Source organism: Mastigoproctus giganteus, chromosome 6 (genome assembly GCF_048544385.1).
Source record: "Mastigoproctus giganteus isolate SK-2022 chromosome 6, ASM4854438v1, whole genome shotgun sequence".
Taxonomy (NCBI): Eukaryota; Metazoa; Arthropoda; class Arachnida; order Uropygi; family Thelyphonidae; genus Mastigoproctus; species Mastigoproctus giganteus.
Window position 1 is genome coordinate 35,710,037 of NC_143580.1, and position 14,498 is coordinate 35,724,534.

At 42.0% G+C, this 14,498-nt stretch overlaps 1 protein-coding gene across 1 annotated transcript in view; it reads right to left on the bottom strand.

The window, feature by feature from the left end:
* Positions 1–14,498, bottom strand: part of LOC150084156 (uncharacterized) — a 70,429-nt gene that overhangs the window by 39,593 nt on the left and 16,338 nt on the right. Inside the window, exons 6-9 of the mRNA XM_090376137.1 lie at positions 13,696–13,992; positions 10,404–10,864; positions 10,153–10,296; positions 9,868–9,959 (exon numbers count right to left, since the gene is read on the bottom strand). Coding sequence (XP_090232263.1) covers positions 9,868–9,959; positions 10,153–10,296; positions 10,404–10,864; positions 13,696–13,992 — 994 coding nt within the window. The remainder of the gene's footprint in view (positions 1–9,867; positions 9,960–10,152; positions 10,297–10,403; positions 10,865–13,695; positions 13,993–14,498) is intronic.

A 14,498-nucleotide genomic window follows, 5' to 3' on the forward strand; every position in this document is an offset into this window, starting at 1 on the left:
AGATTGCGAAGAATAACTCCATGCATTTCCTTAACTCCTGAAAAAAAATAAAACAAAATAATGTATTTAGACAGGGAAAGATATTCTAACTGATCAGCTGCAGGAAAAATTCGCAACAATCAGCGTTCAGGTTCGTGCTTCCAGTCTCAGGCCTGTTTCTCCGACATACATTTTTCTACAATCACGTGTATTTTGTTAAATACACGTAACACTTCTCATGTGTTGGACAATGAGATAATATTCTCTGCTGATTGAAATTGAATTTGCATGGATCAGATGGTAGGCGCAAGGCTTAAGCCAAAATCTGTTAATCCTCTTTTAATATCTTTAAGTTATCTTTAAAGTTTTAAATTAAAGAAACATATCTTTGTAAGCAAAAGCTCTTTCCTAAAAAAAAATGTAAGTGAAGCAATTTTTGTGATCTGTACCTAAATTCATGCTGTAATCTAGATTGATGCGTCTTGCTTTTTTTTAAATTTGTGTTGTAATGCCTTATATAGGTCATCATCGGGAAAATGGTCTTAGGTAGGTCTTGCATAGGGGTCCTCGTGTTCTTTTTTTTTTTTTTTTGTTTGTTTCTGGGAAAAATATGTCAAACGACCTTTCCAATCATGCCGACATACTGCAGATAATAATCGAACCATCTGTCGTCCCGTTTGTGTTGGCCTAATTCCATCCCTGGTCTCTCCCACCCCTCACGTATCCTCAACTTGAAACAATCGTGTGAATAGTCGTTCTCAAATGTTTTCCCTCTCACTACCTCTTTCCCTTTCTTCCTAGCAAGAAGATGGAAAACTTGTTTGAAGTATAATATATTCTGCAAAGGTTACCACAGCAGATTTGATGTGGGAGTGAGGCACCGCTGATGGACTTATGGATAAAGTATTGGAATTCTAAAACATGCCAATCATGAGTGCCTAAAAATGAGTATTGGGAAAAGACAGACCTTAATAGAGGGTACGATTACCCTGACAGACAGGTACCACTCACAACGGCTCTTCTGATATTAATGAGTGACCTAAAGGCCTAGTGGTATTGAACCGTATAGGAGAACAGTTCATAAACCATGTAAGGCTGTGAGAGGTGGCTGACGACTAGAAATTTTTCTCCCTAGAGTATCCTATACGTGGTTGATGGGATTCTATTCTGAAGACGTCAATGGCCACTCCAATCGGGAAGGATCTACACTCCGAAGAAAATCCTCCACCAGATGTGCTATGGGTGAGGAAACATTATCGTCCATTAGAAGGAAGTAGAGGAGAGGGTGTACTGTACCCCCCTAAAATCTGACATAGGATTCAAGGTTGCGTTTCTATATCTCCCAAGAGTAACAGAACAACAGACCACCTCCTTTCTAACCTATCATAACTAACTATAATCTAATCGTAATCTACTGCTAATTTAAATCTAAAACATTTAGACGAAAATTAAAATATTTTTAATTAACTAACTGTTTTCGTTGCGAAAATTTCGCAATTGGTAGCAGAGTTTTTCTCTAGTTGCTCTAAAGAAATGTAGTCCGTGTTTTGTCGTGAGCAGGTAAGCCAACACACGTCGAATTCTTTCTCATTTCTTGTATCTGAGGAAACTTGTAAATTTTCTTTGGTTTCAACATCTTTCTGATTATTCAAAATGTACACGCGGTAAGAGTACCCGTTTTCCTTTAGCTTCTCCCGTTATTATTTCTGAATCTAAACAATTCTGATGCATAACTTTGACTATAAGTCTCGTACCATTGATCAATCCTTCTGAACTTGCCATATTCCGCAGTAAAATAACAACTGCTCCTACCTTCAACTCTAAAATGTTGGGCGGTAAACCACTTAAACCGAGGCTGTCCAGGAATTCGGTTGGGTATCGCAAAAGTTCTTCAAGATCTTCAGATATAATTGTGTTAACACTCTTATATTGTAATGACTCACCAGGAATCATTTGTAAAATTTCTAAATTGATTCTTTCACACTCGTCAATTTTTGGAGGCAGAATAGCACGTTACGAAATGGCGTTTACATCAGTAAGATTGGGACCAAAAACAAAAGGATTCAAACTGTCATGAACTATTAGATCAGGATCTAATAGTTCATGGATCCATGGCAGTGATGGACAGGTCCTTGGGAGCAGGTTCTAATGTCCTGTGACGTGGTCCTGAGAAGGAAGTCGATGATGTAAGTTCTGTCTATATTTTTTATCCAATGCGAACTTGTACAGGTCGCCATCCAAGGAGTATATGTACTGCAGCATTTGCACGGGTAAGAACCGATCGGATAACTTTAACCGATCTGGGGTGGCCTGAAGGACTGGATTGGCCCGAAGACCGGGATCCTCCAACCGCAGTTAGCCCAGAAGTCTGGGTCCGAAATAATGCCAACCATCATTTTTACAGCAAAGACGAGTCTTCTCTCATCTGATGTTTAGAGATGCTGCCATCTGGTTGCAGGGGGAAGCCGAAATTTCCATATGGCCCACTTCAATAGCCAAAATTCGCCCGCAAAAATCCGTCTCAGATGCGTTGCGGCACTTGAGGTCCAGACTTCTGCGCCATAAAGTATGAACGGATAGACACATGTTTTAATATACCTGCACCAAACGGCCTGGTCATGGACACGCATAAGTTATTGCTTAAGCATCCACCGAAGCAGACGGAACTTTTTTTGCGGGTGGTCTATGCGTGGTAGAAAGGAGAGCTCCTGGTCAAAGATAACGCCCAGATCGGTGTGTTACTGAACAGCAGAAATCGCAGATCCCCTTATATTGGTTTGTACAGTCGTTGGGTTCCGTTTGAGCGAGAAAGTCAACTGTTTCGACTTCTCAGGATTGATGTGAAGGCCGAAACCAGAGAGAAAGGCCTCGAGGTTGTGGATTTTCTGTACGATTAAGGCATTTGTGTGGTCAGCAGTGTCTCCAAGGTTGATAGCAGTGAACAGCTTTGTATCACAGGGAAGGTGATAATATCAATTCGGCCCGTCACGAAAGGCAGAAGAACAGCTGAGAACAAGAACCAGAGAGGACCCCGTCTTGTGGGACTCCAGCTTTAATAGTCATGATGTAAGGCAAATTGCCATCGCGAACAATAATAGTCCTGTTCTCAAGCATTGTCTGAATAAACAAGAGCACGTCTCCACCAATGAGATAATACTCATAGTAGCCTTGCCAACGCGTGAACGGATACGGAATCAAATGCTACCTGGACGTCGATATAAGTAACGGTGATTTCCGAACCGTGCTCAATTGCATGGATCCACGTGATGGTGACGAGATTTGTAGCGGTGGATCTTGACCGGGTGGCATAGTGAATCTGCGGTGGTTGATGTGGCATTATTTGGGTGATTAACGTTTTCAGAAGAGATTTCCCAAATATCTTTAAAAGGTTTGATGCAGAAGAAATAGGACGGAAGTGACTGGACTGAGAAGCAGAGCGTATTTTTGGCAGCGGTCTTACTAGACAGGCGTGCCATATAGGAGGGAAGAATTTTTTATGAAGGATTTTGTTGAATAACGACAGAATGGGATCAACAGTAAATGTACTGAGGCATTTCAGCGTAAACTGAGGAATCCCATCGGCACCGGATGCAGCCGTAGGTGCTAAACTATTTATTGCACCAATCAGCTGATATTTGGTAAGTTGAACTGAATTTAACGGGTCTGTTGAAATCGGATTGATTGGGAATTCCATTTGTATAGTGGATTCTGGCTGAGCCGAGAATCTACTTATATGGTCGAGCCAACTGCTCAGATTGAGTGAGTCGATGGGGTCTTCTGATTTGCTTCTGTGGAAGGGCTTCCCCTTATTTATGGTAGCCTCTAAGTGAAGTTTTATTGCCTCCCTCTTGTTCCTAATAAAAAGCGCCCTAACTAGGGAGAAGGCAGTTCTGTCCGAGGGTGAGCCGGAGTTTTTCCATCGCTTATGCATGTTCTGTTTTACGTGGAAGCTTTCAGAGACTTTTGGACTCCACCAGGCCTTTGAATGCTCTGTAATGGTTAGCTTCTTTGTTCCAGCATAGGGAAAAATAGCGACTATCCATCTTGTCATTAGGTCAGTTCCGAGTTCAGGGTCGCATTCCTCAAGGACATCTCATGGAATTGCCTGGGCTGCATAAACACGCCTTTCAGGATTGAGGTATTTGGGCGCTGTAATTCTTTTGGCTGTGACTTTTCTCCTGCCAGAAGTGATGGGCATTTCTGTTTGCACAGAGAGAATGATGGGGTTATGATCAGACTGTATGTTGCTTGTCGGGTCTTGATTAGCTGCACAATTTGCTGACGCGAACGCGAGGTCCAATATGCTTTCACCCCTCGTGGGTGGTGTGCTCACCAGTTTAAGACCTAATATGTCTAGACGCTGACGCAGTCTTCTCTTGAGGCTCCCCAGGGTATTTGGGAGATTGCAATCCCCACACACGACATGCTTCAGTGATGAATGGAAATGGTTAATCAGCCAATTGAGGAGTTCATCAACTACTTGTGCATCAGGAACTGGTGGGATATGCACTGCGACAATGTTGAAAGAAACGTTCTGGCTGTCGTTGTTTTTAGGTTTTAGTGTGACTGGAACAGCCTCGAAAGAATCAGACTGGCTCGATACTGAGTGGAGGATAGAAAATACCTGCTCATTGAACAAAATTGCTACATCTGCTCCCCTGCGGTTTTCTCTAGACGTGCATACCATCTGATATCATGCAGGCCAAGTAGAAGAAAGTGTTTCTTCACTGGGATCAAGCCATGTTTCTGCGAAGCAAACCACGTCCATCGAACTGGAAAGCAAGAGCTCCTCAACTTCATTCAATTTGTTCCTCATGGATCGCACATTTTGAAATAGAAGTTGGAATGACGCTGTTCTCCTGACCTTGACGAGGGATGTACACTGTCTGGTTTGTCTGTGATGCGCTGCTGGTTTTCGATTTGTTGAAACCATGACAGGGATCGTAAAATTCTGAGATAGAGATGACGGAGATTTTGAGTAGTTTTCAATCACCGTTGAGAGTCCCTTTATCGTAAGTATGTTAGGGGCGAAATATGGAATTACCTTTTTGTTATGGCCAATTCCATATAGAGCAGTTCGGTTGTTAGTTGGGAATAGAGATACATCGTCTAGTCAGTGTCTGGACTGTTGTGGACACCTCTCAGGGGTATTTGAGGGTATCGCTTCTTTTCTGCTTCGTGTTTCATAAAATGGTCTGATGATGGTGCCGAGGGGCCATTTGGTACACGTTCCCCTTCAGACTGGCTTCTGTCACAATAGATTCGAAAAGAAGCATAAGATGTGCTACGAGTGTTCAGTTTCTGAATATTTAAATCCAACTCAAATAGTACATCAGCGACGAGTTTTGCTGACGTGTCCTGGGCCAAACGCGATACAAACAAACTGCTGGGATAGAGTTGGGGTAATAAACCAACCGGTTTGAAAGGCTGAAGCTTCGAGACTAGTGCGGTGCCCGTCCAAGTGTTTTTCTTCCTATTCTTATTATTGTATTGTACTGCTGTCGTTATTTCCCTGGTAATGTTTAACTGGTTTTCGGTAGCAGTCTGTTTCACAGAGTTGCAAATAGTTAGCAGAGCTGAAGGTAAAGTTTTGATGGTGCGAAGAGCAATGAAGATTTTCTAAAGATATCGGTACATTCCTCTACATATGCGTATACCAACGAAAGGTCTCATGTAGCCGATTAGTCAAGCACGAGAGTATAGTAGTACGTGCGTCTCAGTTGACCGTCATTCGATATAACCTGACTGCTAAATGCGGTTAATGATTGTATTCGTTGAGATTGATCAGACAAGACTTTCCCTTAACAAACCCACGCTGTGTCTGAATTATTACTGCTGTATTGTGTAGATGATCCTGCAGTGCTTCTTTAAACAGTGCCTCCATTATTTTTACTGGAACAGAAGTCAAATTAACAGGTCTGTAATTACTCGTGTCCCCCTTCGATCCCCCTTTGTGAATTGGGGATACATTTGCACATCTCCAGTCCGTGGGAACCTCCCCTGAGTCCAAAGAAGCTCTCATAATTATGGCTAAGGGTTTGCTTAGTTGCTTTGCCGCCTCCTTTAATACAACTGGATAGATCCCATCCACCCCGGGTGCCTTTTTTATGTTTATCTTCAACAATTTCTCCTCCACTTTGGTCTCAGTTATTACAAAATCATTAAGCACCCTGCTACAATTTGATAACCTTCTGCCATTTTCAAACCTTAATAATTTCTCACGTGTGAATGTAGATGCAAAATACTCATTCAGTTTGTTGAACCATCGATGTCAAGTGGACCAATCAGATTCATCCCCTTCCTTTTAGAGTTTATATAAGTAAAGAAATCCTTGCTGTTTTTCTTAGGATTTCTCGTAATCTGCCTTCGTGACACACCTCCTTTGTGACTTGATCGCAGACTAGCTTATATCTGCCATAGGCATCTCTGTCACCTGATAATTTCTATGCATCCCATGCATTTCTCTTCTCTGCCACATGTCTCATTAGTTCATCTGACATCGATGTAGGTTTAAACTTTGAACAATATTTCTTATTTTAAAAAATATTTTATTCAAAGAGTGTCGTTTTGAAAGTATATTTTATTTATAAGAAATGCCATCCATCAAATTTAGTGTAATGGAAAAGAGATGTACCTCAAATTCAAATGTTGGCAGCAGATTGTCAAATATTATATGGCATATACTGTAATGTCTGCAAGGAATTCGCTTCTTGAAGATGACTTCCCCCTTAAAGTTAAGTCCGTGACTTAACTTCAAGGGGGAAGGACCCATGCTTAAAGATGGCTCTCATCAGACGGAATTATGAGTTCATTCCGTACCATAAGATACCTACGAAAATCTAAAATTCTTAACTTTCTTTTCAGCATAGCAGAAGTTGAATTTGCAACTTCTTACTTACAGGACCTTAAAGTTTGACTACAAATACCACTTTATACTAAAAACCACGCATTAATTAAAAACACGCAGTAACAAAAGAAAAAGCTGTAAGGGTTTTTGCATAATATTTCAAATTCTTGAAGGTTCCACCATCATTTGTAGTGATAAAGCTTATAGGATCTTAATTTAGTAAAATTAAACGGTGTTCCACCTCCACTAACCCGTTAATTCTCCACAATGAAATTGCCAATGAGCTTAACAGGTCCTTGTAATGTTACAGTGAGGTTCCTCCCTAAACAGACACTTCCAAATTCCAGATACTAGATGCTAACCTGGATTGGTTTGTCGGACAAACGCTATAGAAGGCAAACTAATCATGAAACCGCACTTCGGAGGGCCAATCTCATTCTTCCTTAATTTACGTCTCTCATCCACTTGTGTGATTCATGGCTAACCAGAAATGCCTCCGTCTGTAAAATACCAATCTTACAAATTCTCTTCTCCCTCTTATTCGCCGAATAAGGGAGAAGAGAATCTTCTGGAAATTGTTATGATTGGACAAGAAAAGGAGTAAGGGAGTGTGGCCCTAGAGAGGAGAAATGGAGGGAAAAGAGTAAGCAATAGCGCAATGCGCTTGGGAAAGTGCGTGGTCCAGATAGGGACAGCTGAGAGGCAGCAGAAAAGTAAAGAAAGGGAGAAGAGAAAGTAGGTGGGCCAAGGAATTATAGTTAAAAACCAGGAACGAGGGCCACTTGTAAATACCCTAATCGAGTGTAGTGTCATCTGGTAGATGCCAGGAACGAGGGAACAGTAGAACTGTCATGTGGTAAAGCCTGAGCTGATCGTCACGACCCAGTACTGTGCTCTCAATGAAGAAGGCAAGGTGGAACTACCGAGGAGAGCAGCCAAGCTCAGCCAGAGCGTCTGTCGCAGTGTGGAAGAGAAAGATGATTGACAAGGAAGCCAAGCAGACAGATGATAGCAGTTATATAGAGCGAGGATGCCAGGTCCAAACTGACTACAGGAGTGGAAGACGTCCGGAGCCACGCCAGAGAGCAGCAAATGATGGAACACGGAAGCAGATCCCCGTTGAGTTCAAAGTAGGAGCCGGACACTTTGCTTAGGACGATAGAAGAGGGTGTCGAAGTAAGTGTCTGCCGAAACTGTATCAGAATAAGGAATAAACAAGAGATCAAGCCCCAATGTAATAACTTAAATAATGAACTGTGCGTAGAGAGAGAGAAAGAGAGAGAGAGAGAGAGAGAGAGAGAGAGAGAGATAAACATAAATCAAAACCTACTAATAAATTTAGGATATATTTATTTACATAGTGTTATAAGAGTTTTCTTAGTGCATCCCTAAATCGCAGAGAGATATAAAAGGGGTGAGTAAATGTACGTCAGCGAGAAATGAGTCATTACTCAGTTATATTTTAGTGAAATCCTATTACAGATTTCTAATATGATTTGTGGAATGTGATGTTTATAAGAAAGAAAGAGTTAAATAAATAAAGAAAATTTAGTATTTCTTAATACTGTATATATATACATTGAAAGGACAGAATTCATGGGACAGCTGGTTCTTGGGCAAAGCGACGCTGTCACCCCTCTCGCTAGTGGACGAACCCAACGCTTAGCACGTATATAGGTACACTGCATCAATGCATTCATTAAACAGTAATTCGATGTCGGTATGGATAAACGTCGTGAGTTAAACGACTTCGAAAGAGGGATGATAGTGGATGCCCGACGCATAGGTCACTCTATCGCGGAGGTGGAACAGAAATTGCACTGTCCCCGTTCGACAGAATCAAGAACGTATCGGGAACACCCCATTTCCGAAATAACATCTCATCGTGGACAGCACTGTGGGAGCAGAAAGGTGGTGGATGAACGTGGCTGTCGACGTCTGTCTCGCATTGTTTCAGCCAACCGGAGAGTGGCAGTGGCACAAATCACCGCCGACTTCAACGAGGGAGGTGCCAGAAACGTCTCAACCAAGATCATCAGGCGATAATTAGCCGCAATAGGTTATGGGAGCGGTCGACCCACCAGAGTCCCATTGGTAACATCACTATGCAGGATTTTACGCCTCAACTGGGCGAAAGAACATCGGCACTAGACCTTGGATGATTGGAGGCGGATCTTCTGGTCCGATGAGTCCCGTTTCCAGTTATTTCGAACGGGCGGGTTGGTGCGTATCTGGCGCAAACCGCACGAAGCTATGCACCCGTAATGTGAACAAGGAACTATTCAGGCAGTTGTAGGCACACGTTGGGACCTCTGGTACGTCTAGACGCATCTCTGAACTGTCGTCGTTACGTGTCCATCCTTGCAGACCATCTGCATCCCTTCATGGTCATCTTGCACCCACAGAGCAATGGACTCTTCCAGCAGGACAATGCGCCTCCCCACAGAGTCGTCGTGACTAGAACATGGTTCAAAGAGCATTCCGCAGATTTTACCACCATGATATGGCCTCCCCGTTTAGAGGACATGAACTCTGTGGAGCATCCTTGGGATGCTGTGGAACGGTCCGTTCGAACGTTGGATTCTCCACCCAAAAATGCAACGGAATTATGGACAGCGGTGCAGCAAGCATGGATAGAAATACCTGTTGAACGCTTCCATGAACTAGTGGACTCAATGCCTCGCCTTGTGACTGCCCTTATCCGGGCGAAAGGTGGGCCTACCTGTAACTAGGTAGGTATCCAATGATTTCCATCCACTCACTGTATATATCTGCTGTTTAGGAAGGTTATCCAATTAAGGATTACAGAACAAATGTAAAATTGAGAAGAGTTTGTTTTAATGAAGTAGATGGAAGGAGTTATATACATATGTATTTACTATTCCTTTATATTTCTAGTAGGTCAAAACATTAGAGAGAGAGATAGACAACGAATCAAGACAATTAGTAAAATGTCACTAAGAGAGGAGTATCAAGATATCATGTAACTAATTATTCTTTGCTTATTCTATCTAAAGAATTAATTAAGGGACTTAATTTACCCTCGATGTCTGTGGTATCTTTTGCGAGAGTAAGATATCATTGAAGTAGTCAGGGAGCGAATATGAGGTCGTGGAGGAGTGAGGGTGCCCATCTAAAAAGAACATTTTCAGGGTTAATGTGTGTTTCCATTTAAACGTTTAAGAGAACAAACATCACGCAATAAAAATAATTCAATTTTAAAGTTTATATTTAAATTTTGGCTGCAGGTACAAATACAAGATGGTAAATAAACAAAGAGTGGTTATTGGGAAGTTAAACTGCTGTGGCTTTTATTTTGGACACACTGGGACAGGGGGCACATCGTCCATCCACGGTGTAACAGAAAAATTGGTCCTACGAGGATCTGCTCGTTTATCGAAGGGTGCTGATAAGGGTCGGACTGCCATTTTGGAATACTCATTCATCTTTTTCTTCATTCTATTAACAATCTAAAAGAGAGAAAAATAAAGTCAATTCATTAAGTTCCAGATTGCAAAAGTGAGATATCGATAATGAATATTTATGTTGCTTCTTAAAAGAAAAAAGAATTACGCACCTCAGGATGATCGCTTGCGATATTGTAGTACTCGCAAGGATCTTTGGCAATGTTGTACAGACGCGGAGCCTTGTAAGGTTTGCAGTTGCTAGAAGCACACTTAGGTATTGGTCCACATTGCACTTGTGCTTCTGCTCGACAATGGCAACTTTCTGGAGGGAACTGCCTCCCCATCATGGCGAGTATTTCTCCTACAACTGAACCTTTACTCCAGATCCAACTCTCCAACTGCCCATTTTCACAAGTGTGTTCAGTGCGGCCTGTAGGTCCAAACCAGCCGTCATAAATTCCTTTTCTGGGGCTTCCGCTGATGTATTTGTAGTCGCCATCAATCAAAGCAGAGGCCGCAAACATTGGATCGATGTTGACAAGGACCTCTTTGCGTTTCGAGGGCAAATCATCTCTTAATGTTTCCCACATATCAAATCCATCAATATCTTTTAGATCTTCCACGTTACCTCCTACCACACAAAGAAAAAGAGAAATAATTGCAATTTACTAAACGAACTATGGTTAGGCAGAAACTTAACTTCCAAATTTCTTTATAATTACATAATATTATTAAATACAATTATGAATAAAGATAAAGAACAACTGTCATTTGCCATGATATTTCGTCATTTATAGCAACTTCCTCCTTATATCTGCAAGGTCTCATAAGTCCCAGGACACTCAGTACGACAAAGTTCCAATAAAGATCAAGAACAAAACCATCAGGGAGCGTATCAATATATTTGCATGCGCAACATTGTGGGTGTGAGCAACCAGACTGGAAAAAAGAGAGGAAGGTCATAACTCTCCTCTCAGGATAAAAGAATCCTTCAAATGTAAATAAAACAACCAACACATGTCAATGGTAACAAAGGCAGGGCCCTTCAAACAGCCCATCTCAGAGATCTGGGCTGGCGGTTAAGAAGTTTGACAATTTCTCATCACAAACGAAACACGTGACCTTTATCTCCAAACCAGACTCCAGGATGAAATTTCCACATACGACACTTCTTTGTTTCCCATTGAATAATTTCTTGGGTGCGACTTTTCGAAACCCTGGATTTTAAAATATTTTTTGTGTTTCGTATTCTTTTAGGAGTAAAGAAGGTTCATTTATATAGCTGGAACGTTTTTCTAAAATAATTTAATTTATTTATATTGGTCAGATTATATTACCCGTTGTCTTCGTTGAACGCCAAGTGGATGCTCATTTCATTCACTCTATCCAATTCCTTAGAAGTGGATGTGTATTTATGGGTAGGCGCCACCTGTGGTTTCCGACATCTGCGCCGTATGTACTCTGTTATGCAAATTATACAAATTATTGATGCCTATAAAAACAAGGGTTGCGACCACATCATTTCATTCCCGTTTATTGGCTTGCTCAGTGGAGCCACATGTCCAGTACTCAGGATGGCAAGTCATCGTCGTTCAGATGATTCTTCGAGATGGCGGGTCGTTGGACGACTTGAAGCCGAACAGTCGCAGGCGGAGGTGGCACGTTCATTTAATGTATCATGCAATGTCGTCTCGGCACGATGGAAGCAGTTTCGCGAGACAGGAACCATTACAAGAAGTGCTGGCTGGGGTCGCTCGATGGCTACTCAACCAGAACACACCTCTAGCTGGCTCTAACAGCAAAGGGGAGTCCTACGATGTCCTGTAATCAATTGTCCTTTGAGGTTGCTGCAGCCACAGATGAAAACATTTTTAACCGGACTCTGTTAAGACGGCCAAATTCAAGTGCACTCTACGCAAGGAAGCCAGTAGTTTGTATCTCATTAACCTTAGTCAGTCTCAGGCGTAGATAGCAAGGTTTTTCAAGGTTCACCAAGAAACCGGAGTTTTCCGTCCAGCAAAACAGGCAAATCGACCAGAGAACACACTCAATTTACAGCCATATTACATAATTGGGTATATGTAAGTAATTACGGTTGGCCCTAATATAATAATTTGAATTTGAATTGAATCCCATTAACGTCAAACCACCACACAGCTCGTCGAAACTGGTGCCATGAACATGTGACTTGGAGCCATGACAAATGGGGCACAATTCTGTTCTCTGAGAAGTACCGTTTTAGCCTACAAACCGATTCTGGACGTTATTTCATATGGAGATGAGGAGGAATGCGGTACCATCCCTTTAACATAATAATAATTAACGGTAGCACCCCTGTTCATGTTTTTGATAGGGATACTGTAACCGCGCAGAGGTACCGAGAAGAGATTCTCCAACCCTTTTTAGGGGTGCAGTTGGTCCAGATTTTCTTTTCATGCACCACAACACCTCTACACATATAGAGCTCAACTGGTGGAGGAGTGTCTTGAAACTAAAGATATCGGAGAACTGTCTTGGCCAGCACGATCACAGACTTAAATCCGATCGAACATGCGTGTGGATGCTCTTGGTCGTCGCATTGCCCGCCGACAGCCAACTCCTCGATCACTTGGTGAGCGTTGGTGGAAGAATGGGATTTGTTGCCACAGAATCTTATAGACACCCTTATATCGAGCAGGGTTCACCGCCGTCAGGCGTGTTTAGCCGTTGGTGGGGATCATATGCCGTAATAATGTCACGTAACCATGTTTTCGAGATTCTTGTATCGACTTCTGTAATGTGACCTTTTTGGTAATTCTTATGCAACCCCTATAAAGGCTCCCGAAGTTTCTCACTGTCTCTTCATTTCATCGTTATTCTATGGTACACCACCATATCAATTTTTATCCCGCTTCATTTCAAGCTGCACGAGTTACACCACATTTTCTGTTAATTTTATCGAGCAGAATTAGCAAATGGGAAAGCCAACAAGGACTAAACCTAAACATCTCCTTACTAGACATCGCCATTGGGCAACCCCCCCTCCCCCACAGCAACAACAAATTTTCAACGCATTAAAATTACCTGGAAGAGAAAAAAACAGAAAGAAAAAAGAAAATGGTGTTGGGGTTGTTGAGATTAGATTGCATCCACTAGACAATGAACAGTGAATATTTGGAATTCAATCTAGCTAGAATACATGATTTTCCTAATACTTCTGATTACTGGAGTTCCATCTAGTTGGAACGTTAAGCAGTGAGTGTTTTTTAGGTTTTGTATTTAAATAACTTGTGGTCATTGGAAGTTAATAAACCCAATATTGAACAGAGTTCAGATAACAGAAGCTCCCTAACACCGAAATATTCATACACCCCCCCGCACCCCCTTAATGACTAGCAGATACAAATACGATATAACTCATGTATGGAGAAACAATAAATGACTTATTGAACATATAACTGACCCGGAATAAGATTTACGTACCTGCAACAGAATAAAGGGTTGGCAGCCAGTTGGTGATATGCATCAACTGGTTCGACACTCTTCCCTCTAAGTTTCCCAGCAACGGACTCCAGATGAAACCAACTGCTCTTATTCCACCTTCCCAGTGCGTGGCTTTCCCTCCTCTTAGCGGCCAATTGGATCCAGATGAATTCCACCATCCGTAGGCGGGCCCTCCGTTATCGGTTGAAAAAACAATAACGCTGTTGTCCAATAGTTTCTTTCTGTGCAGCGCTTCAATGACCACTCCAACTGCTTCATCCAACGTTAATATCCTCGCTAAACAAATAGCAAAAGAGTGTGAGAAAAATGGGTTTTTCAATGTTCATTCTTTCAGCTTATTTCACCGCTTTCAACGCAATTGTACTGATTGTACTGATCAGGACATGCAATTGTACTGATTTCCAAATGTTCAATGGAAATGAACTTGTGGAAATTAGTACACCACATACTAAACTCTTTTTTCTAATCGTTAGGAAACAAACAGCTGTACGTGTCTGCAATTCTGCCCAAAGAAGAGGCTGTGCGATTGTCAGGAATGTGGTCCATCAAGGATCGGTTCTTACACTACCGTTGTTTCTCATTTTCGTAAAGGATATCGACGAAGGGATAGAAGCCGTGATGTCAAAATTTGCAGATGACGTAAAGAAAGTAAGGCTCCCGGAGTTGATGGCATATCCCCTGTAGTTTTTAGGGAGGGCGCGAGGGAGTGTATTTAAACATTGAGGTTAATTATGAGAGCATCTTTGGAGTCATGGGAGATTCCATTGGACTGGAAACGTGCC